This window comes from Eubalaena glacialis, chromosome 10 (genome assembly GCF_028564815.1).
Source record: "Eubalaena glacialis isolate mEubGla1 chromosome 10, mEubGla1.1.hap2.+ XY, whole genome shotgun sequence".
In the NCBI taxonomy this organism is placed as follows: domain Eukaryota; kingdom Metazoa; phylum Chordata; class Mammalia; order Artiodactyla; family Balaenidae; genus Eubalaena; species Eubalaena glacialis.
Genome location: NC_083725.1, coordinates 99,196,391 through 99,221,871, shown reverse-complemented (window position 1 = coordinate 99,221,871; position 25,481 = coordinate 99,196,391). Strand labels below are relative to the sequence as shown.

Here is a 25,481-nt window from a genome sequence, read left to right as displayed (position 1 = left end):
AAACTTCACATAATATCTTATGTGTGTTTTACTGAGAAAACACACTAGAAAAGATATTTATTGCAAGAAAATATGTGTTAAAAACACTGCCGAAAATAAATGTAATGATTGTAATTCAAAATGTTGTAAATACTTAAATACATTTTCTTTCCTTATCCAATTACACCTAAACTACAGCAGAGAATACAAATGACTATCTATGGACCAAATATTCATGTGTAAAATGAATATGAATTGTAAAAACTGCGGCTGAAGATTTATGGTAATATCTCTAAAACAAAATGGCTTGATCAGCTCAAAATCCATCATAATTTGAGAGGGGGAAATTTCCTTCTGCAACTGAACCAGCAGTTTTCTGTGTTTCATAATTTGTCAATTTGTTCCCTAAGTGAAGTGATTTAGTGATGACAAAAGAAATAGAGAAACAAATGAAAATTGCTTAATGACAGTTTGCAGATGGTCCCCCAAAGAGAAAGAACAGGTTAAACAGCTGATGATGCTTCTTCCATAGGACTCTGCTATAAAGTAGTTCACTTCATCCAATACTTTTTTCTCCTTCAGTGTTCTATGTGATATTTGATGTTATGCTGTGATCAGTAAGTCACATACAGATAGCTACTAAATGCATGATCAATATAAAACCATGAGCTTTTTTTCTTCTCCTTTTAGTCTTTTCAGCAATACCAAAAAAAAAAAAAATCAATCAATCAATCAATAACTGCTTCCTTATTCTCTCCCCTGGGATGCCAGGTTAATTAGGTGGGGTTTTTTTTTTCAATTGCCTAGTTGCTTTTATTACCAAGTCCTCATATGATGCCTTCTACAAATTTCTCTTGAATTTAACATCCCAGTGGTCTATGTCTTAAGTTAAAGCAAGTTTACTGCTACTTGCTGTGCTATTTTCAATAGTGCACTTTACTGTTAAACTCACATTTGCAAAAGTGCTTCCCGAGTTGCCTTTTTTTCTTAATGTGGCTAATGTAAAAAAGGAAACAGAAAGACACTGCAAATGGCCTGTGAACTAAAAACACCACTCAATATTCAGTAGGGAATTAAATGACTGATAACAACAGCGCAGAAAATGTGGCTTAAGTGCCACCTGGAAGCATAAAGCTGGTCAGTTCGTTCCCAACTTCCGCCGGCAGGCAATCTGCCAGGTGCAAGGGTGTCAAAACAATGCTAAGCCCGCTGGTCTCTATCTAATACTCGACAGAAAACAACTGCAAAAGGCTGCACAGCGAGGATTATTTTTTGTTGTTGTGTTTTCTTTATGAGAGAAAGCTGTTTTTATGCTCTACTGAAATTCCTTTTCTGCTCTGAAATTGGTAAGAGGGCCAGCTGCTTTCTCTATTTTTCTCTGGGGTATTTTTCTACAGCAGATTTTAAATTCATTCTTCAGATGGGGAAAAGACTCTTCGTCCCTCTTTGGAAGTTTAAAGATGCATTTCTAACGTTCAAATTCAAAATAGCTTTGGGGACCAAAATGATATGTCAACTTCGGAAACATGCTGTTTTATGTGCTGTCACCAGTTTCATTTTTAATTACATTTTTCAGAAGTTGTCAAGTGTGAGTGGTGATATTCCTTTGGCTGAACTGACAACTCAAAATTTATCAGTCCAGAAGTGTAAACCCAGTCCCAGCCCAAGATCCTGAGCTCTTGACAGAACATACACTCATTAAGGGAAAAAATAAAAGGCTCCTGAAATGAGAACTTTGAACAAGTCACTTGGCCTCGGTGGGCCTCAGGATCTCCAGGCAAAACACTTGTGACTCATCTCTGTTTCTTTTCCCTAATCCTCTGTCAGTCACCTGTTACCAAGTACTGTCACTCTCACTTGCATTGGCCCTATTTCCTTTCCATTTCCTCCTCCACGGCCCTAGTGGAGTCCGCTGCAACCGTATCTGCATTTCTGCTCAGCCTCTTAGCTAAGCTAGTCTCCCTGACTCTAGCTGCTTCTCTCCTTCTTTGCCTCTATTTCTCAAAATCACTTGCTGTGTGTGTGTGTGTGTGTGTGTGTGTGTGTGTGTGTGTGTGTTGAAATTCTACTATGGTTCCCAGTTAGCTAGTATATCAAATCCAAACTCGGGGCATCATGACATCAGGGCATCCTTTGGCGGGCTCTTCTTCCTGTGCCTAGCCATTAACTGTGGATGTTCTTTAGGGTTGGTCTGAGGCCCTCCTATCTGTGTTTCTGACATCCTTCGTTCTCTTATTTTCTTTTTGTTTCATTTATTCAACAAATATTTATTAAGCATTGATTTATTCTACATTACCAGACCCTGCTTTAGACACTAGAATAATAATGGTGAACAAAACCCCCAAGCAATCAGCCATCATGGAGCTTACACTCTGGAGAAGTACGGAGTGTAAGCGTTTTGGGGTAGCACATCCATTCCTATGGCTCACATTATCCACATGCCCGTGAATCCCAGACCTTGAGAACTGCCCGATGCTGTATGGAAGGCAGCAAAGCAAAATGGTTCAGGGTACGGGCTCTGGACACACAATGACTAGGCCCATAATCCAATGCCATCACTAACTAGTTACACGACCTTAGGCAATTCTGTTAGGGCTGCCATAACAAAATACCACAGACTAGGTGGCTGAAACAACACAAATTTATTTTCCCATACTTCTGGAGGCTAAAAGTCCGAGATCAAGGTGTAGGCAGGTCTGGTTTCTCCTGAGGCCCCTCACCTTAGCTTGCAAATGGCTGCCTTCTCACTGTGTCCTCCTGTGGTGTTTTCTCTGTGGACAGGCATCCCTGGTGTCTCTTCTTATGAGGACACCAGTCATACCGAATTAGGACTCCACCTTTATGACCTCATTTAATCTTAATTACCTCTTAAAAGGCTCTGTCTCCAAATACAGTTGCCTTACTGGTTAGGGCTGCAACAGATAAATTTTGAAGGGACACAATTTAGTCCATAACAGCAATTTACTTAACCTTAAGCCTTGGTTTCCTCATCTGTAAGTTGAGAATAATAAAAATAATAAAAATTAAAATGTAAAAAAGAAATTCACTAGGTAATTACAAAGACTGAGATGACCTAGGTAAAGTGCTAAGCATAATACCTAGTACTTAACAAATGTTAGCTGCTTATCAATAAGAGAAGGTCAAACTCTCTCATGATTATTAAGATTATTAAAACCTAAGAAAAACTGAAACCTATTCAGAGGTTTTGAAACTAAGAGTTTGGGACAATCAATGACTAGACCACCACCAGATTATAAAGCCACAGGCATAGCCATTTGTCCAGAACATTCAGACACACAATGTTCTACCTAAGGGGAAATTTAATTCAAATATTAGCAAGTGTGAAGGGAGAAAGGGAGACTGAGATGACAGGATTTATTTTTTCAAATATATGTTGAAAGAACAATAAAATGCTAAAAGCATGAAGTATTGAAAGTGAAATGAGAACGGCATAAAGAAAACAAGAAACAAAATTACACATCAAAATCAGAAACAAGATCTTTGATCTCGACATAAGAAAACAGGTTAAAGTAGATAAATATGGCAGTTGAGTAAAAAGCTATTATTATGTGTTAATATAGAAACTGGTAAATCTGGATCCTAGGGTGTGGTAATACAGAAACTGGTAAATCTGGATCCTAGGTATTTTAAGAATGAAATGAGAGAATGAAATACAAAGTCCTATTTAAGAGTTAATCATAAAATCACAGTAGATTCATTTCAATTTCCAAAGCATTTTAAGCTGAAGTTGGTAAAATTGGCAACCTTAATGGAAATTAATCATTTAACCTGAAGCACAAAATCATAACAATAATGGTATGTGTGTGTGTGTGTGTGTGTGTGTGTATGTGTGTGTGAGACTATGAGTGCTTGAGAACACAAACTATATCTTAATTGTTTTTGAATCCTTAGCATCTAAAACAAGAAACTCAGATTATAACAAGACACACAGAGGATTACTGAATGAATAAATGAATGAATGCATGAACAGAAAATCAAGTATAATTATTTATATCTGTGTTTTTGTAACCTAAAAAAAGATGGAAACATAACAGATAAGGAGGAAGAAGCATTTTTTCCTTTAGACAAATAGTCTAGTATAAATTAATTATATTCACAAAGAAACTGAAATACCAAAGATTGAAAGTCAGCCTCTTATCATTATCCACAGTAATGTCAAAAATATAATGTCTTCACTGATAATGAACAAAACCAAAATCTGCATGCTGATTTTCTAATACAAATCTTAAACTCGGTCTTACTTTCTTGAACTGATGACACTAATTAAGAATTCAATTATAAATGTCTGCTTAAAACTAATAAGTAATATGTCTCTTTAAACATTTTGACAAAACACTGGAGTTATCATCAACTATGCACTGTGATTATTAAAACCAGAGCTGCTTTTTAAAAAAACTGCAAAACACGGTCAACATAAATGTACTGCAGTTACAGTTATGGTACAATATTAACAGTTTCCAACTGTTTTCCAAGCATCTGAAGCAGTAATGTGAATTTCTTCAATAAGGTTATAGTTTAATTTTTTCCAGGGAAATATTTTTAATAGGATTACTGACCCCTTTAACACTCTTGGAAAGAAAATGAATCCCATAAACATTCTGGCATATAACTATTATAAAAATAAATAGAACAGTCAATCAGTGGAAATGGTAATGTACTTGAGATACTAAACTTACTAAAGAAATGTACATAAGTATATGTGGTGATAGCCAGTTTAACACAGAAAAGATTCCACTACATATCAGCAAAACAACCAAATACACTAAGACAAATGAAGGGCTGGAAAGAAGGAGAAAACTTTGAAGAAACAGCTTTCATGTCTTCCGTCAAACAGAACTAACAAACAGAACACATTGACTGATCAATTCTGCTGGCTATCATTCAACTCCTAGGCCTGACCCTAAGTACTATTTGGTTTTGCAGAAGGTATTTAAATGTTTCTGGGGGAAAAAAGGACACTTACTGATTTAAGACATATTTTTCCACTCACAAATCTTTGCTGTAGGAGGAATTTTTTCAGGTCATTAGTTTATAATGTGAACTGGCGCCTAAGGACATTTTGAAAGGGAAAAAACTAGTGTGCTTGGAGATGCAGTTTATATGACTTGTGTCATCATTTATTTCAGCTCAGTTTGGGGCCTAAAACTGAACTCAAAATGAAGTCACCACATCTGAAACAGTTTCTCTCAGCATGGAATGAGCATACAGAAATTTGAAAAAAGAACAGACCCCTTATCCCAAAAACAAAAACAGCATAACCTCCTTAAAATATCCAAGTCCTTGCAAGAAGTTCTTAGTCTTTCAGCGTACAAAAATAAAGTCAGCCTTCTGAATAAATTTCCGAAATAATTTGGATTATCAAAATGCCACTGGCATACCAAAATGCATTAATTCTGCCAGTTTTACCCTTGTTTCCATACCCTACCCCAGCCAGTCATACTGCCATGTTTGGCTCTGGAAAACATGGAACTAAATCATTAGGCTCAGAGAAAGCAAACATCTTCCTAAATCCATGTGCATAGACCGAAAGATGATTTGGCCATTATCAAGATTAATTTGATCCACATATCATGCCAAAATAGATCATTCACAGCCCAAGTTAACAAGAATTTCCTAAATTCTCTATTTCCCTTAAGAATAAACAAAATAGATAATGATATTCCCACTACCTAGCACAATAAAAGAATCAGGTTGGAATCACTTTTCCTTTTCTTCACTATAACTACCCTTCTTTTACATTTCTTAAGGACACATGAACTATGACTTCAAATCATGAAGTCAGGTATCCTGAGATTGTCATGACCAGATGCACATTGGACTCCGCTTAAGAGCTGAGTCAACAGTCTCCCGAATGTGGATCCCATGACCCAGAAAGGACCAAGGCTGAGAGCAAGAACTCAATGCCTACAGGAGCCACTTAAGGGAAGGAAGCAGGCAGGGTATACACAGGTTTTTCGAGTGTGTGAGAGCCAGAGAGTGTGTCAAACGAGGGAGGTCACATGGCAAGGGCTCCTGAACTCCAGCTGATATTGCCATCAGGGAAATAAGAGGTAACCGACCTTCTCACTTAATCAGCAAAAAAAAGCAAATCAAGATCTTTATGTAAAATTTCCAACTTTTAACTATTGGCTCAATAAAACAACAATACTGCATGAGGCAACCAAACACATCACGAGAAACACACAGCACGGGTTTGGCCTTTAGGGTTTTAGTTATCACTCCGGTCTAAAAGGTTGTTTCCATTCTACAGAAAACATAGCATCATCATCATCACAACAACAATAACAACAATAATACTAATACCTAGCCTTCATTAAGCATGTATGTGCTAGCCACTATGCTAACAGTTTTACATGGATTATCTCAAATAACCTTCATCAACCTTTAAGGTACTATTATTATCCCCTCTTTACTCAGTGACCTCCCCCCAAGGCAGAAAGTGGCTATGGCAGAATCCAAAAGTGTGCAGTTAACTCCACACCCTACACTATGCTAGATTTCTTCAATGTTTTCAATACGCTTTTAAAAACCTCCACATTTTGCACTTGTGTTTCTTCAAAAATAAAACGAAGGGATTATACTAAATGATTTCTCAAGTCCTCTTCAGTTCTCAAATTCAATGGCTCTGACTCCATAATACAACTCTTGATTGGATAAAAATGTTAGTATTTACATGCATCAGTTGCAAACGCCCTGATGAGAATTACCTGATCAAAGAGACAGAATGAATGAATGCTCATTCAATAGTCTTTCTGAAAAAGACAGCAAAGACATAAAACTATAATAAAATTCATTGTCTCAACTGCTATAGAAAGTTTACTTCTCCATTTTACCTTTTGAAAGATGAGTGAAAGTGCTCAGAAATTCTTCATATGTTTGCTCGTGACAATTAACAAACTTATCCAAGACTTCTTCAATATGCCGATCTTCATCCATCACCTCCAATTCTGGTATCTGGCAGGCATTCCTATTCATGAAGCCACTTTATCTGTAAGACAAAGAAAAACATGAGCTACAGAGAGTTGTGCACTACCAGCCTCTCCTAAAAATACTCCAGATGTGTAGGTAGAAGAATTCCAAGGCCCTAAAAGGACAAATCAAGATAGTTAGTAGAGCAATAAACCCTAGTTCAAGAGACCAGAGTTTTATTCCTATCTCAACTGCTGAACTGCTAACTATCACAATTTTATTTTTGCTTCAGTTCCTCATTCCCATCTTCTTAATTCACAGGAATATCATCACACAGTTACACAATTAGAAACCCAAAATCTTTCAAGGTAAGGTGAACTTCAAAGAATATGTCAAACAACTACCCTTCCAATGACAAGAATAGTGGCTAATATTTATTAGTTCCTTTTGAGCACTTATTAGGTAACAGGTGCTGTTCCGAGCACTTTTATGTTAACTTCATAACAATTCTAGCTCAGATCACAGAGCCAGTAGGCAGAAGTGTCAGTTCTAGAAGTGTGATCCTAGAACCCATGTCCTTAAGTACTTCACTATGTTTCTCTAATCATTGCATGACACAAACACACCCCTCCATACTATTGCACTATTGCTGTCAAACAGCTGACCTGTCTGTGCTTTAACACATCCAGACACTGGAAACTCTGAATGTTCCAAAGAAGCCTTTGGACAGCTCTATTAAAGCCTCCTTCTAAGACTGAGCCTAAATCTGTCTCCCTGTACCCTACCCCAACTGGTCCCGAGTCCCTGGATGGGACTGAATAATTTCAATCCTTTTTATCCATGATATCCTTTCAACTATTTGAACAAGCCTATACTGTCCTTTCTCAATCTTTTAATTTCATTCACTTAATTTCTTTTTCAAAACCCAGTTCAGAATTCAGTTTCTCTTTGAAAGCTTTAGCTTCCCATCTCCCATCATCACAGGAAGAGCAAATCATAATTTCTGTGCTGCCTCTCTATACTGTGTCTACTGTTCCACTTATCACATTGTATTGTAAATAGTTGTATACATTTCTGTGTCCTCTATTAGACTTAGAGCCCGTGAAAGGCAGGGTCCATGTCTTTTCATAGCTCAGGAGGTGGCATAGAGCTGGCAGTCCATCAGTCTTAAGCTAAAATTACGCATTTGAGCAGGTACTATAGTCAGATATTGCTAGAAGCTGGCAAGAGACTCAACTAAACCTGCCCAATCACTATATCTGTACCTTGTATGACATGGCTTTGGGTCCTTTCACCCTTCTGATCAATCTACCTGGAAAAGATCTCACACTGCCTGCATCCCTTTAAAATATGCCATCCAGAAATGAAGACAAGACTCCAGGTATGGTCTGGAGACAGTGAGATTTGACTAACTCTCACATTCTAAATGTTACACTCCTGCTTTATACCTGAAGATCACGTTCACATGCTAGTGGCCCCTTCACATTGTCAGCTCATTGACTGCTTCGCTAACTAAATGTTTGTCAGCTAAGACACAATGCCTCAATCCCTGAGGAGTTTGAACTTTGTTTTTACTTGTGATATTTCATCTTGTTAAATTCCATTCATTCTGTGTGAAATATGATCCTTACACGGCTTTGAGAAAAATGACTATCTACAGAAAGCAGAAGAATAATGACAGCCTAAGCACCCAGTGTAATTCATGGGGGATAATAAAAAGGAGGGGTTCTCTGATACTGTATAGACACCATGGTTCTTCTATTTTTCCAAAAGAAGAGTGAAAATCTGGTGTCTGTTATTAACTTTATTTATTTGGTATTTACCAAAAAGGTCAGAAAAAATAATAATAAAACAAAAATGTATTCATAAGATGATACCCAAAGTCACCTAGTGGCAAGACCTGACCTGAATTAATATGAAAGTGTTTATGACTTTTATTTATTCTATTTAAATAGTATAACTATCCATATGCTTCCCTGAAAAAATACTAATGGGCTTGCTTTTGAGGTGCTTTCCTGATCCCACTGGAGATTTTCTGTAATATGTGGCATTTGCCCTGATTACCTTTCTAAACTCCAAAAACTTCTGAATTCTGAAAGACATCTGATCTCAAGGGTTTTAAACTGGAATTGCGAAGCTACGAGAACCTCCCAAGATTGCTATGAGGATTAGGTGAATATACATGGGGCCTCAAGAAATGTCAGCCATGATGATGATGATGATGATTATGATGATGATGATGATAATGGATCAGTCTTAGTACTCTGTCCTTTGTCTACATGAAGACATGTTTTGACTGTGACCCCTTTGACTTTGAAGGTACTAATATTACCCAAAGATCAATCAAGAGAATTCGTGATGCATTACAACCCTAGATAAAACATGGTATTGTAGAAGTCCAAGTGAAAATAAAAAGGGTAGCTATGTGCCAATCCAAAATGAAAGAAACTGTTTCAAGCTATTTGTACCTGAAAATTAGATATAGGAAAAAGCACCAGTTACAGTGTATGCAAATTTACCTATAATACTGCCAGGCTTCAGCAATCCATAGTTTAATATATTATGCTTGCAGTTGCTAGATAATAAATAATGATAAATTCAAAGGTGGCTATTATTTTACTATCAGTAGGACATGTACTTAATTACAAAAATGTCTGCTCTTCCAGAAGTGCATCCCAGCAAGATTCCAACACTGTATTATATCAATCTCTTTCTCAAGGCTTCTCAGGTAACCTACTTCTACAGGCAAAATATCAAACAGAAGCAGCCAGGTTGTATTTTATATTGCTGTAAATGCCTTCTCGTGGATGCTTTAAGGGTGATAATAGAAATTCCTTTAAACTTCCTTTGCAATTCTCAAATTGGTGTATTTTGAGTATTTAGCCTTAACACATCTCAGTTTTACTAAAAGGCAAACAATCAACAGGCTGTACACAGCACAAATTCAAAATCTTTCAATGCCTTTAATTTTATTCATGTGGTTACCAGAATACAGGAGAGGTTGTTTTTACTGACTTTTTAAAGACTTTTGGAAAATCCAGTTTTACAAGCTGTCATTGTTTAGAGAGTTTAACAGATACCCACCTTCAAATTTAGAACTTGCCTTATCTATAAAAACATAAATAACCTCATGTTAAAAGTCCCCAGAGACTGACAGAGCAGATAATCATTTATCAGACAGTCAAGTGGTTTATGCAAATCTTAGTGGTTTTCTAGAAGGAAGCAATGCTTTTTCAGTTACCATTCACATTAGTTTGTGTTTTTACCATAAAGTATTTTTCTAAAAGAGAAAAAGGAAGAGAGAGAGAGACATATGCTTGGATAACAGGATTCTTTGTTTTGGTTTGGTGTTTTGTTTTAAGGCTTAAAGCTCCACATAAAAGACCCAGAGCGTATTGTGATGATAACTAAATGTATAACAATGCCCACTGGTAAATCAGAAGTAACACTTTCACAGTCACAGCACCCAGTAGGAACCACTGGGAGGATGTATTGCTCTGCTTGGACTACTGAACTTCACAGGGAGACCACAAGCTTCCTTAGGAACACGGGTCTCTTCCTACTGAGTCACTGGGAGCTAGCAAGAAAGTCACATAACCTTCCTGGAGTCCCCTTTCCTACTAACAAATAATGAAACTAACGACCACTCACACTCAAGCCGGTTAGTGTCACCTGCTCTCTGAAAGGACATGTAACTAGATGAGGCTGGTACTGAACCCAAGTTTGACTGCTCACTGCTGGAAAGACCAATACTTGAGAGACAAGTGTTGGTGAAAACGGAAAAGCTGCTTTATTCAGGAGCTTATGCCATGGCTATAATTCCCCACTGTCAACCCTTCATTCCATTGCTATGGAATAGCAGCCACGGTCTGTCTTTTGTAACTTTTTCTAGGAGAGAGCAAAAGCAATGGTTGCAACATTGTATTATATACTCAGAGCCTTCCTGAATGGTTTAGGAGTTTCAGTTTTTAATTGATCCTCCCCTGTCATCAAGTTCAGGTCCACTTGGGGCCAGCTGGTTGAACCCACAGGACATTATCTCGACAGTTTGGGGTCATAAATCAAGGCATTGGTTTAAGATAACAATCATGAAAAAAATTAAGTTGGGCTTGTTCCTTTGTTTGTACATTCCCTCACTTCCCTAGTTAGTAGCTGTTTGAATCTGCTCTTTGGAACTCAGGGAAGATCTGGGAGACTAGAGCCTTTTTACAAACAAGAGGCAGGCAGAGGACATGGGGTGGGGAGGGGGGTGTCTGTCCCAGGAAGGTCTCTGTAAAGGGTACCTGCTCCTTTACAGACATTATTATAAAATTTGGTATGTGGAATTATCACCATTGCTGTAGCATATCTTTGATGCTTATCTTCAGATCCCTGCTTCATGCGACTTAGCTGAACAAAACACAACTGTCAGAGACGAGAGTGATAAGCCTTAAGAAACAAGTCACCTTGAGCTAGTGTCCTCTCAAAATACATAACCTGCTTTCTAACAGCACAGAAAGGTGTATGTCTGCAAAAAGGTTTGTTTGTGTTTTTTTAAATTGTGAGGTTTACCACTGATGCATGAAAGTAATAAATAATAACACATTTTTAAAGAGTTGTGCAGGGGCTATCAAAGCCCACATTCTCAAATTCTCATAGTTCTTCTCAAGAAGCTCCTGCTGTGTGAAACATAAAATGGGGTATTTTAAAAAGAATTCACCTAGCCTGAGGAATTAAACCATCAACCTTGATACTTCAAAGGCTAGGTCTCCTTTTATACTTTGGAAAATGGACAAATCTCAAAAGACCAAACTACACTGTAAGGGTATAGATTTATTGACATGATAGAAGAGACCCGGTGTGAACTGATGGCTTCTGCCTTGACTGAACAACAACTATTTTGCATCCTATAATATTTTTTATGTCGTTTAGATCATATTAAGGAGTACGAAATCCAATGACAGAAATTGCCAAAGATTCTCAGAGTTGAGAGAAACCTAAAGGTCATCTAGTCCAATCACAGAGAACAAATAAAGGAATCTGGAAAAGAAACTGTAAGTGAGGTTTTTGTCAACTAATGACTCTATTGACGAGCAGTATCATGTGGTTCTCGTATCACAAACAGTAATGAGATGCTCTTGATTATGATTTTTAAGGCATACACGAAGTCATCAGGAACTTAAACAAAAAGCAGCAATCTCACCCTGGTTGGATGTATCCATGCATCTGACTACAACCACATTCTGTACCCCAATAACATACAAAACATCTTGAGACAAAGCACACACACACACAGACACATACGCATATATACCATTGTTTTAGACATCTACCAGTAGGAACAAGAAAACAAAGGAAAAGAGGAAGGCATAAATACAAAACACCTTACAAAACAGAAAAGGATCTAAACTCCTTTACAGTTTATCAGGATGAGATAAAGACATACATTCTAGCATCTAAGAACACACAGCATTCCAATTTATAAGCTTCTCCCAACAAGCCTTTTCTAATACGTTAAAAAGCATGGAATTCTCCATTATCACCGAAAAAGTTGACAGTATAAGCCTCTGGACTTCCATATAAACTCCCCTAGGTACAAGCCTCTGCAGCGAATATTATGGAAAGCATTTGTGGGAGGCAGGAGAGGCTTAGGGCTGAATGTTGATTACAAAGATTTAGAAGACAGAACTTGTGTATTGTCATCTGTGCAGAGGTCTCAGAAGTAGGCATGTCTTTGTTTTACTTTTTCCTTGACAAAAAATCTCACCTTAAGGAAAAGAGAAAGAGAAGACACCCAGTAAAAGTTTACCAAGAATGTTGGAACTCAGGCGTGTTGATTGTTTTCCTCTTGCAGAAAGCTCTGGAGGATGGGAATACTACTAATCTATAAAATTACATGTTTAAGCAGAAACTTTCCTCTTGAAAAATTTGCTTCCCTTTCCTGATCATCTATCCAAGTTACTGCAATGGGGTTTCTTGAGGCTATCATTCATTAAGCCCTGTTGTTCATCAGCAGATTGTATAAAATCAATTTTATTTCCCCAAAATATACTCTTCCTCCAAGCTGTTTAAGTCAATCCAGAAATGTCTACATTGACTCACTGAGGCAGGTCAACTATTAGACTGTTTTCAACTACACAGTTATTAATTCCATTAAACAAAAATGCAAACAGTTAAGCATTCAGAACTGCCTCTCCCTGCTCACTCCCTATTGTTTTTTTAAAAAGCAAATTACCTGTGGACATGGAAGCTGAAGGATATACCCATAAGACAAATTTCAGAAAATCCATTGTTTTTGAAAGCAGAAAGATACCTTTTCACTACCATTTTTTGTTTCTTAATTTGCTTTTTTGAAAAATTTAAGTCATGTGTAATCACAAGTCAATACCCTACCTTCACCCCCTAACAAAACTCCTACAAGCATATTAACTGACCTCTAGACTAGTACACTGTATCAAGAAAAATGTACAATACACATATTTCAATCTTATTCAAAACTGATCTCCTAGCCTCAGAAATGTGATCAACTACCTCAGTGGGTTACAGACAATAACAGTGAGTTTTTCAGTGAACATTTTTTCAAGGCCCCTGATAAAGCTGTGACTCCATAAGGCAGTAGAGTTTCTAAGTTAACTTTAGAGCTCTATAATCATGCAATAAGATTTCAATCATAAAAGATTTCTTAGCTCAACTGTAATCCCACCTTCCCATGGGACGCAATGTCCCATTATTGCTCATTTTATCTGTACTGCATAACTACTGTGGCACAAAGGCACCTACTCGTAATTAAAGTCATCCCTTTTTCTCCAGCTCCGGAGCCTGTCGGCCACATGCACGGTGCACAGCACTTTCACAAAACCAGAAAGCCTGCTTTAAAGCAACACCTGCACAGCTAGTTAGAAGCAGGTGTAGACCAACCAAACTAAATCAACTCTGCTTTTAGGAATTCATTTCCAAGTGTTTTGAAATGCCAGATCTTGCAAATAAAATTGACCTTTTCATTTGACATTCTCCTAAAAGAAATGAGATTTTTAAATGTATTTCTCAGCTCTTTTTGATTCTAAATTCCTATGACCGTGGAATAACAAATGGGCCTTAAGAAGTAATACAGTGCTTCCCTAGCTTCCAATTTCTCTCAGCATTTTATTTGCAATTTTGCCTTGATGTACACCACATAACATACACACACACCAAGATAAAAACAATTTCTTTTTGCCATCATGGTTTCTATACTCAAAGGTAGAAATTAACATACACAAATTCCCTCCTTCTCTAAGAATAAAAATTTTAAGTGCATTTTCTTTCTAGTACAACATTGTAAAACACCTCTGAAATTTTGCTCCATTTTATTTTACAACTAAGTGTCCACCTTAAATCACGGAACATTCTGGTCAGGTGGCTGTATTTAATTCATTACTTTAAATAAAAAATGACAAGTCACTTGTCACATTCTTCTCTTGACAATCCATCATACTAACTGTAGATTGCTTCCTTCTATACGTTTCCTTTTCCTTCCTCTTTTCTCCTCTTGGCTAGTTTCAGTTGTGGGTTCTATCATGGGATTCATTCAACAGACCAAACATCTCCCTTTCCCACACTATTTATATTACTTCCTGAAAAATCAGCCACTTATTAAAAAAGTAAAAATTGTCTATGCCTATTTGAATGCTATGAAAAGCTGCCACTGACCTCATTTCAAACACTTGCTAACCCACTGAGCAACAATGTCATTTAAGTTTTTTCTCCATTTATAAGATGGGGATGGAAATGCTTGAGAGGTCACTGCATTTCTTAAGAAACACTGTCATGAGTTCACAAAACTGTGCTCCTCCCCTGCCCACCTCAACCCACCATGTGTACACACACCCCTGCAGCTATGTTACCCTTTCAAGTTATTTAACTTTTCTGGCCTTAAGCAGTTTGAATGTAGGTATAAGGGGACTGGACTTGAAGTTGTCTTCCATCTCTGACGTTCTATTTTTCTCCAATTATGCTTCCTTTTCATTCAATTACTATGTCAGTATATCCCATTACTAAGTTTTTTATCTCCTCTGTGGAATAAAAATTATTCTACTCTGTAATGACAACTGACTTGTATTCTTTAATTGTCCACTGTCTTTGGATTTAAGGCACGAGAAATCCATATATTTCGGTAGGAATTTGACTCTGCCCCTATAATTGTTATTTCTTGGTGAACTTTTAAGAACTTTTAAGAAAGGGTGAGCATAGGAAGAATGTAAAACATGTTTATCCACAATCAAAAAGTTGCTTCATCCTACTATCATGCATGTTCCTTAAGGGCAAGAGCTGAGTCTGTGATTTTTTTTCCCTAATTCTCCGCATGACTCTATACATAGCGGATACTCAATAAATATTGTCCATGACTTCACATTTAGTTTCTATGCTGAGGACTTTGGTAGACTGGGGGCTCTGAAGGAGATCACTGCGAGTCTAATGCTCTCCTAATGTGTGGCAAGGGCTCAGGGTTTAAAAATCCATTTCCAAATATGTTGCTAATTTCCAGTCTCTTTAGGAGACAACTAACCCATTTAGCAAAATACTGCCTGTTTTCTGGTGTTAGTAGAATGCAAAGGCTAAAACACTTACCTAAACCTACCCCTGGTTTCTAGGTTGCATTTCTTACTTTATATTTACTGTGGAGATAACCAATATGTCAATTTTATGAGAGCTGTCACTGATGCTGGAATTTCAAGTGCCATAATCATTATACAACACCATAAATAGGTTAGAGAAATAACCCAATACTCTTTTGCAGACAAAGAAAAAAAAAATCATCATGGAAGTAACAGAAGAGATGATGACACTTTTTTAAGGAATGGACCAACATTCCAAATGACAAGAATCAGCCAAACAACTGAGCTACTTGTCGGTTTTTTAAAAGTCAACCCTGAAAATATATCCTAAAATTTGGCAAAAAATGAAAATCTTCACTTACACAAATATATTTATGGCACCATCATCATTACACAAGATCTACTGAGTACACTCATTATAACAGACAGTTTATATCCATTCATCCTCCCAGTAAGGCAGGTATCGTCCCTGTTTTAGAGATAAGGAAATTGAAGGTCAAAAAGGCCATTCAGCTAGTAAGTGGCAGAACTAAGACTCAACTCCAAATCTGTCTACCTCTGATCCCTGCATTCTATCATCTAAGCCACATAGAACCTGATTAAATGACCAACAATACTGAATGGTCAGATATATTCACTTAATGGAATTTTAGGCAACTAGTAAAAATTTTGGAAATAAAATATACATTTCATAGTATATATGAAATAATGTTACATTAAAAAGATAAAACAAAATTTAAATACATTCTTATCATAACTAAGTAAAAATATGTATACATTTGGATAAAAATTAGAATAGAGCACAAAGAAATGAAAAGTTTTATGGTCGGGAAATGGGCTTAATAAATGGTATACATTTTTCTTGATGTAACTGTTTTTAATGAATTGTTTAAAATTAGGTCAGCTACAGTAATCAAGACAGTGTGGTATCGGTGAAAGAATATACAAATAGATCAATGGAACAGAACAGAGAACCCAGAAATAGACCCACGTAAGTATAGCTAACTGATCTTTGACCAATGAGCAAAGGCAATACAATGGAGCAAAGACAGTCTTTTCAACAAAGGGTTCTGGAACAACTGGACATCCACATGCAAAAACAGGAATCTAGACACAGACTTTATACCCTTCACAAGAATTAACTCAGAGTGGATCACAGACCTAAGTGTTAACAACAAAAATTATAAAACTCCTAGAAGATAACATAGAAGAAAACCTAGATGACCTTGGGTATGGCAATGACTTTTTAGATATAACAATAAAAGCACGATCCATGAAGGAAATAATTGATAAGCTGAACTTCATCAAAATTAAAAACTTATGCTCTCCAAAAGACACTAACAGGACTTCCTTGGTGGCACAGTGGTTAAGAATCCGCCTGCCAATTCAGGGGACACGGGTTCGATCCCTGGTCCAGGAAGATCCCACATGCCACAGAGCAACTAAGCCCGTGCACCACAACTCCTGAGCCTGTACTCTACAGCCCATGAGCCACAACTACTGAAGCCCGTGTGCTCTAGGGCCCGCATGCTGCAACTACTGAGCCTGTGTGCTGCAACTACTGAAGCCTGCACGCCTAGAGCCCGTGCTCCACAACAAGAGAAACCACCACAAAGAGAAGCCCGCTACAACAAAGAGTAGCCCCTGCTCACCGCAACTAGAGAAAGCCCGTGCACAGCAATGAAGACCCAACGCAGCCGAATAAATAAATAAATAAAACAAAACTATAAAAAAATAAAATAACGAAAGACACTGACAAGAGAATGAAAAGAAAAGCCACAGGACAGGAGAGAATACTTGCAAAAGACACATTTGGTAAAGAACCGTTATCCAAAATATACATAGAACTCTTAAAATACAATAATAAGAAGACAACTTGATTAAAAAATGGACCAAACGCCTTACTAGACACCTCACTAAAGAAGACATAGAGATGACAAATAAGCAAATGAAAAGATGCTCCACATCATATGTCATTAGGAAAATGAAAATTAAAACAAGATAATTACTACACACCTATTAGAATGGCCAAAATCCAGAACACTGACAACACCAACTGCTGGCTAGGATGTACAGCAACATGAACTCTCATTCATCGGTGGTGGTTATGCAAAATCATACGGCCACTTTGGAAGACAGTTTGGAGGTTTCTAACACAACTAAACATATTCTTACCATATGAATTATCAATAGTGCTCCTTGGTATTTACCCAAAGGAGTTGAAAACTTATGTCCACACAAAAACCTGCACATGGATGTTTGCAGCAGCTTTATTCATAATTGCCAAAAGCAACCAAGATGTCCTTCAGTAGGAAAATACAATAGATAAACTGTGGAATATCCAGACAATGGAATATTATTCAGAGCTAAAAAGAAATGAGCTATCAAGTCATAAAAAGACTAGGAGGAAACTTAAATGTATATTACTAAGTGAAAGAAGCCAATCTGAAAACTATATGACATTCTGGAGTATGCAAAACTATGGAAACAGTAAAAAGATCAGTGGTTACCATGGATTGAGGGGAGGGAGCAAAAAACAGGTGGAGCACAGAAAATTTTTAGGGCAGTGAAATTATTCTTTATGATACTATAATAGTAGATACATGCCATTATACATTTGTCCCAACCCATCGAATGTACATCACCAAGAGTGAATGTTAATGTAACTTTGAGTGATAATAATGTGTCAATGTAGGTTCATCGATTGTAACAAATGTACCTCTGGTGGGAGATGTTGGTAATGAGGGAGGCTATGAGTGAGTGGGGGGCACGAGGTATATGGGAACTCTCTGTACCTTCCACACAATTTTACTGCGAACCTAAAACTGCTCTAAAAACTTAGGTCTATTTTAAAAAATTAAGTCAGCTTTTTCATCTGTTCTCAACCCTTTGGTTTATTCTTCCTTTGATTATGAAACTTTGGAGTGGGAATGGGGAGGCTACTACCATAGTTTTTAAGACCACTGTGGAATATTTTCCTGGGCTGAGCACTTCAAAGACATTATCTCATTTAGTCTTTTTGCAACAATCTTTTGATGTAAATATTTCTATCCCCATTTCAGAGATGGGGAAAAAGAGGCTTAAGGATTAAGACGACTCCACCTGGAAAATGGCAAAGCTGGCAGAGAAAACCAGGTCAGCTTGACTCTAAAGCCCATTTTTTTAATCATTCCACTATACAATATTACACAGCAGTTCCCTGATACAAAGTTGGTGGTAGGCCTCCCATAATCAGAACTCCTTCTAAGTCTTGCATTAAAGAAAATGAGACCATTGAGGAGCAATTCACGGTCAAAATAACTGACATTAGTATTAGTAGTCTCTGCTTTAGGAAAAATAATTTCCCATTTGAATCATGATAGTATTTTTTAAATCATGTTAATTATTTAAACATTAAATATTAATGTTTATTAATTATATAAACATTATTATATTATTGTTTATTAAATGTTTAAATAATAAACATTTAATAAACATATTAAACATTCTAAAATGTTTTTAATAAATCAGGATTTTACCAGGTTTTTTTTTTTTTTTTTTTTTTGGTCTTTACAGATAATAGATTATGTTTCCATTGTTCACCAGTAAGGAAACAGTTAAATCTTGAGGGTACACCCTGGTTGGATATCTCCCTTAACCATCTAAAGAAAAAAAAAAAGGTCACAGTCAGTTACTCCCGTTAGATCAGTGTTCACTGGAACATCTGTAGGCACACATACATACTCTCTTTACCGTCATCCTTCTGCAGGCCACGGTGAGAGTGAGCAGTCAGTGAATCTCCCCCAAGCGCTGACACTTAATACCTGGTTTAGCGGCAAAGATTCAGAGAGGGGTGAGCAGTGCCCCTGGCCTTCAGGTAGGTCCAATAACTTAATTTCTACCAGAGCTAAAATATGGGAGTCTACGTTTGTCAACTTTAAGGGAAAGATGCCCCCCTTCAGCAGTATGTTAGTTCCAGGTGGACTGGGTGTCCAGATGGGGAAGGGATGATGTAGAATTTGGAAAGAGAGGGGCTTTCTGGTCTCAGGCTGCTGCAAGGATTTTATTCCTGTGGCATCAGTGTTGAAATTTTAATCTTAGTGCATAAATGCTTCTCTGGCATAAGTGGTCAGAAGGAAGACCTAATCCTGGTTTTACTGCCAGCAAAAAAATCAAACAATGTATGCCTCAAACCTGATGAACCGTGCAAGATAGTGTTAATTCGTACACTAAACGACTGCAGTTACATGAGGTTACCTGCTATTTTGGAGCAATCAGGAAAACGGACAACACTGATCAGCAAGATTTAATGCTTCCGAGTACAGTAGCTTTCTTTGGAAGGAAAAAAGTGTCAGTTCAGACACAGGAAACTACAAACCCAGACCTTACACCATTAGCCCTCTTTTGATTCTCAACTATGCCCTAGCTTCACAGAGAATAAATGAAAATCTCCCTGCTGAGGAATGTTAGCATGGGGTTGGGAGACTTGTATAAATTTATTGGTCCTATACTTCTGACCTTTAAAAAGAATCTTTAATGTGTTGACTTTGAAACTTCTTTCAGTCAAAGAACAGTGTCTTTTTTTTCAAAATCTGCCTGTGTTTATCTGGCCTATTTAAAGAAAACCACTTCAGTAGATTATTTTAGTTCTAGTGTCACCTTTTAAAAACTCATTTAAAAACCAAGATGTGATGAACAGAGTCATAGTAAAACTGTGGAAAATATACTATAGTCTATTCCTGTGAAGACATATTTAAGTTAGTAAAGCAAAATTACAAAAACTAAACAAGTATGGCAAAATAATGTGAAAACACTTTCAATGTTCTTGTTCATTCTTTAAATACATAAGTCATCTGGCCATAGTTTAAAATGAATAATCTAAAAATTAAATACACAGATTCTTGAACTGTGTTACATGAAGAGGTAATTCATCTTAACAGTAATCAACTTTACCACTATTTTTAGGGCCCTGAAATTATGAGGTGAGCCAAATAGCAGGGCACCAAAGGGAGAACAGGTCAGAAATCTTTGGGAACCCAAAATAAGCTACAAAAAGGGGTAGTATTCCTTATATCTTGCCCAAGAAAATATTTCTGTTTAATCTACAATAACCGTGTTTTCACTTATGAGAAGCCAAAATCCCTATGAACTTTAAAATAAAGCCAATAGGTTACAATGAAAACTTCTTAATTTTCCATTTAAAAGCAAGTGTTCTTGTTGTATGGTCACCCCTTGGGATCTGGGACCCATTACCTCTGTAGAGCTTGCTTTCTATCCCAATAATGGTCTTCACAGGTGTTTACAACAAGCAGGCTTTGGTGCTCCCTCAGCCCAAAAGTGAGCAACTCTCTAAACATCATCACACATCATGCTGAGTGTAATCACATATGGTTTTCCTTTACTAAATTGAGCGCCAACAATATTTCCTTTCAGTTCCTATGGAGAGCATTTTCTTAGTTGCACAGATGCCTTCTCTCATGTATACCTGGATAGGCCACGAGTAAATAAAACACTTGCCCAGGTTATTTCATAAGCAAGGCAAGTTGCTGAACCTACAAACCACCACGGTCTGAGGAAGAAAAAGGATTGCTTTCATAACCTTAGTAATAATCCTTCTCATTCACCAGTTCCTCACTTGGTTTAATAACCCACAAGATGATTATTAAAATATCACACCTTGAGGAGTCTCCCAAGTAAGCTAAACATAAGTAGAAGAGAATAATTAGCAATTAATTACACCTGATCTTCAAGGCAAACAACCCCACCAAGATCTCATTAGACTGACCATAAACTCCACAAGGTCCAAAGAACCTTTGCAGGGGGAATAAAAATAAATTACAGCATCAATTAACATTTATTCAATACTTATTATGTGCCAGCACATATGATCACACATGTGCTATGTGATTTACATGTGTCATCCCATTTATTCTCAAAAATAACTCAATGAATAGGTACTAATATTATCCCCATTTTGCAGATAAAAAAAGAAAAGAGACAAAAAACTTGCCCAAGATAGTTACACAGCAAATAACTTTTAGAGCCCAAATTTGGACTCGGACATTCCAACTTCAGAGTCTGCATATTTAATGAGGGATTCGAGAAAGGGTAACAAGAAGAATGAAATATTTCCTGTTATTTAAACTGAACCCACCAGCAACTCCTCTGTTGTATATGTTTATCCAATTCTCACTAGTCTAAAAAATTATCAGTCTACACCCACTAACCAGATTCCCAGATCCTAAAGCCCTTCTAATCATCTCCAACATCATAAACATCATCTGCCACGACTGGCAGGTAACTGTGCATTAACAACCTTACTTTTTGTAAGTTCAAGCATAATCGTCACAGCTATGACCTACAGTGTACAAAGCCCTGTCCTAAGTGCTTTGCATGTATTAACTTACTAATCACAACTTACATCAACCTGTAAGGTAGGTAAAATTATTATTTCATTTTACAAATGAGGAAACCGAGACACAAACCGGTTAAATTACTTGCTCAGGGTCACACAGTAAGTGACAGAGCCAGGACTTGAATCCAGTCAGCCTTCAGATTCCATACTCTTAGACACTGCTTTATACTGTTTTTGAAGCATATTAACAATTTATTCTTAAAAGTCAAGGAATCTGTGCCATTTTGTTTCCTTTAATCTTTAGTGCCTAGGACCTCACTCTGCAAACAGGGCGTGCATTTCCCATTAAGGCTCCTGACATCTCTCCAAGGTAAGTAATAATTTTTCTAAAAATTAAAATTTATCAAGCTTACTCCATCTAGTAAATACCTGTTTTTAAAAATCATACAAATATTACATTCTGAATAATTCTGGTACCTCTTTGCTTAATGCCTGCTTACAACAGAATTACTAATTACTTCCAAGGTTCTGGGGCTGGAAAGAGAGATCTGAAATAACAGCCACTAACTCTATTTTCTTATCCAAAAAGAGGGAGGAGTGGGGGCGGGGGGAGGAAGGGAGAAGGAGAGGTGTTTAGGAAACTTCTCTGCATCCCTAAAAGAACTCTAAAAACCGGAGCAAGAGCAGCTGAGAAAACAAATGGCCTTTGGCGTGGTATCCGCTAAAGTCTCATTAGTGTATTTACATGACTAAATACAGGAGTGGTAAAAAACCATTATCAGGTAAATTCTCCCCTGCACTCCAGGTATTCAGAGACTAACCTTTCGGTTCCGCAAAATAGTCATAGCTTTTTATACTCTGTGCCCCCGTCAAACCCCCGCCCCATTAACCTAAGGAGACCCGGGGGTGCAATTTTGAGTCGAGCTCCAAAGCTCCAAAGAAGTCCGTGAGGACACCTGGGCTGGGACTCTCTTCGGGCTGCGGTTTCCAGGCAACCCCGCTCTGGCCACAAGCAGCCCTGCTTCCTACTGGGTCACTTGTTAATAAGAGTCCCCAGGAGAGGCTCCAACAACACCCGGGCGGGGGTAGCCAGACGCAGCTCCCGGTGCCGCAGCTTTCCCGTAACCCGGATATTGGGTCTGCGTCAGCCATTCTCACCTCTTCTTCCCTAGTTTTACGTCTTGGCTCCCATCTAGTCACTTCGCATTTTTGGCGTCTTTATTCAGACAGACTCCTCTCGCGGAGCCACAGAGACAAACTATCGTAGCCACACATCCCATAGAGAACGGATTCCTGGGAAATGTAGTTCTTTCTGCTGACAAGCGGTGAATCTTTAAGGGAAAAGGACTACAATTCCCAGAAGTCTAAGGGACGCTAGTCCATGTCTAAAACAGGTCCCAGCTTCTTGAATGGTATTAAGCTGGAAGGTTCTGTTTCTCTTTGCTTACCTAGGTGCCTGAATTTTTGCTATTTTGCGAATTCAGGCCACTACGAGCTTGTGGGACAGCTCTTTTTTAAACATGCTTCTTACGTGTGAGGGGATCTAAACACAGTGATTTTATATGAAGGGATGTAGTAAGTCAAAAAAAATTTTGTAATTCTTTCAGGTAAAAGATCTATCCACGATCGGAAAATATGTCGCTACAAATGGTAACAGTCGGTAATAACATAGCCTTAATTCAACCAGGCTTCTCATTAATGAATTTTGATGGGCAAGTTTTCTTCTTTGGCCAAAAAGGCTGGCCCAAAAGGTCCTGCCCCACTGGAGTTTTCCATTTTGATGTAAAGCATAACCATCTCAAACTGAAGCCTGCAGTTTTCTCTAAGGATTCCTGCTACCTTCCTCCTCTTCGTTACCCAGCCACTTGCACATTCAAAGGCAACTTAGAGTCTGAAAAGCATCAGTACATCATCCATGGAGGGAAAACACCAAACAACGAGCTTTCAGATAAGATTTATATCATGTCTGTTGTTTGCAAGAACAACAAAAAAGTTACTTTTTGCTGCACAGAGAAAGACTTGGTAGGAGATGTTCCTGAAGGCAGGTATGGTCATTCCATTGATGTAGTGTATAGTCGCGGAAAAAGTGTGGGTGTTCTCTTTGGAGGACGGTCATACATACCTTCCGCCCAAAGAACCACAGAAAAATGGAACAGTGTAGCTGACTGCCTGCCCCATGTTTTCTTGGTGGATTTTGAATTTGGGTGCTCTACGTCATACATTCTTCCAGAACTTCAGGATGGGCTATCTTTTCACGTCTCCATTGCCAGAAATGATACCGTTTATATTTTAGGAGGCCATTCACTTGCCAATAACATCCGCCCTGCCAATCTATACAGAATAAGGGTTGATCTCCCTCTGGGTAGCCCAGCTGTGAATTGCACAGTCATGCCAGGAGGAATCTCTGTCTCCAGTGCAATCCTGACTCAAATAAGCAATGATGAATTTGTTATCATTGGTGGCTATCAGCTTGAAAATCAAAAAAGAATGATCTGCAACATCATCTCTTTCGAGGACAACAAGATGGAAATTCGTGAGATGGAAACCCCAGATTGGACCCCAGATATTAAGCACAGCAAGATATGGTTTGGAAGCAACATGGGAAATGGAACTATTTTCCTCGGCATACCAGGAGACAATAAACAGGTTGTTTCAGAAGCATTCTATTTCTATATGTTGAAATGTGCTGAAGACGATGTGAATGAAGATCAGAAAATATTCACAAATAGTCAGACATCAACAGAAGACCCAGGGGACTCCACTCCCTTTGAAGACTCAGAAGAATTTTGTTTCAGTGCAGAAGCAAATAGTTTTGATGGTGATGATGAATTTGACACCTATAATGAAGATGATGAAGAAGATGAGTCTGAAACGGGCTATTGGATTACATGCTGCCCTACTTGTGATGTGGATATCAACACTTGGGTACCATTTTATTCAACTGAGCTCAACAAACCTGCCATGATTTACTGCTCTCATGGAGATGGGCATTGGGTCCATGCCCAGTGTATGGATCTGGCAGAAAGCACACTCATGCATCTGTCAGAAGGAAGCAACAAATATTATTGTAATGAGCATGTGGAGATAGCAAGAGCACTGCAAACCCCCAAAAGAGTTCTACCCTTAAAAAAGCCTCCACTGAAGTCCCTCCACAAAAAGGGTTCTGGGAAAATTATTACTCCTGCCAAGAAATCCTTTCTTAGAAGGTTGTTTGATTAGTTCAACAAGAGCCTTTCAGATTCAAGTGCATCAAATTTTTAAACCTATTTTAAAGAATCATAACAATGATAAAATTTATGTCCCTATTTTTGTTTACTGAAAATGTCTAATGTTTTCTTTTAGTTATACGAATGAAGTGCCAGGGAAAAGTGCTTGTAATACAATTCTAACTACAGTCATTGTATTTAGACCTATACAGGACCTATAACCTATATTTTGAAAATATTTTACTCAGTTATCTTAGTGAGAATTTATCTGAATTTTTTATTCAAGGAATCTTAAACACAGAAGCAGTAATAATAATCGAGGTATGCTTATATCCCTTATAGGACTTTTGATAACAAATAATCTATAGAGCAGTTAAAACAAATTTAACCAGTAAAGAAACTAACACTCAAAGAAATTAAATGAATTATTTTGTGAACTATAGCAATTTGGTAGTTGAC

At 37.6% G+C, this 25,481-nt stretch overlaps 2 protein-coding genes across 5 annotated transcripts in view; one reads left to right on the top strand and one right to left on the bottom strand.

Moving 5' to 3' along the window:
- Nucleotides 1-23,094, bottom strand: part of IFTAP (intraflagellar transport associated protein) — a 58,603-nt gene extending 35,509 nt beyond the window's left edge. For 2 of the 4 annotated variants that reach the window (XM_061203258.1, XM_061203259.1), the window contains exon 1: nucleotides 6,834-6,923. Coding sequence is in view for 2 of the 4 variants with exons in the window: in XM_061203260.1 (XP_061059243.1) it covers nucleotides 6,834-6,975 (142 nt within the window). In the remaining 2 variants the exon portion in view is untranslated. Of the gene's footprint in view, nucleotides 1-6,833; nucleotides 6,989-22,974 lie in introns of those variants that run through there. The other 2 variants (XM_061203260.1, XM_061203261.1) reach the window with 2 other exon arrangements.
- A 357-nt stretch (nucleotides 23,095-23,451) lies between these two features.
- On the top strand, nucleotides 23,452-25,035 carry RAG2 (recombination activating 2). Its single transcript, XM_061203257.1, has one exon. The coding sequence runs from the start codon at nucleotides 23,452-23,454 to the stop codon at nucleotides 25,033-25,035; it is 1,584 nt and encodes a 527-aa protein (XP_061059240.1).
- Nucleotides 25,036-25,481: the final 446 nt, after the last annotated feature.

Coding starts and splice junctions, on each gene's coding strand:
- RAG2 (XM_061203257.1), top strand. CDS start 23,452: ATGTCGCTACAAATGGTAACAGTCGGTAATAACATAGCCTTAATTCAA.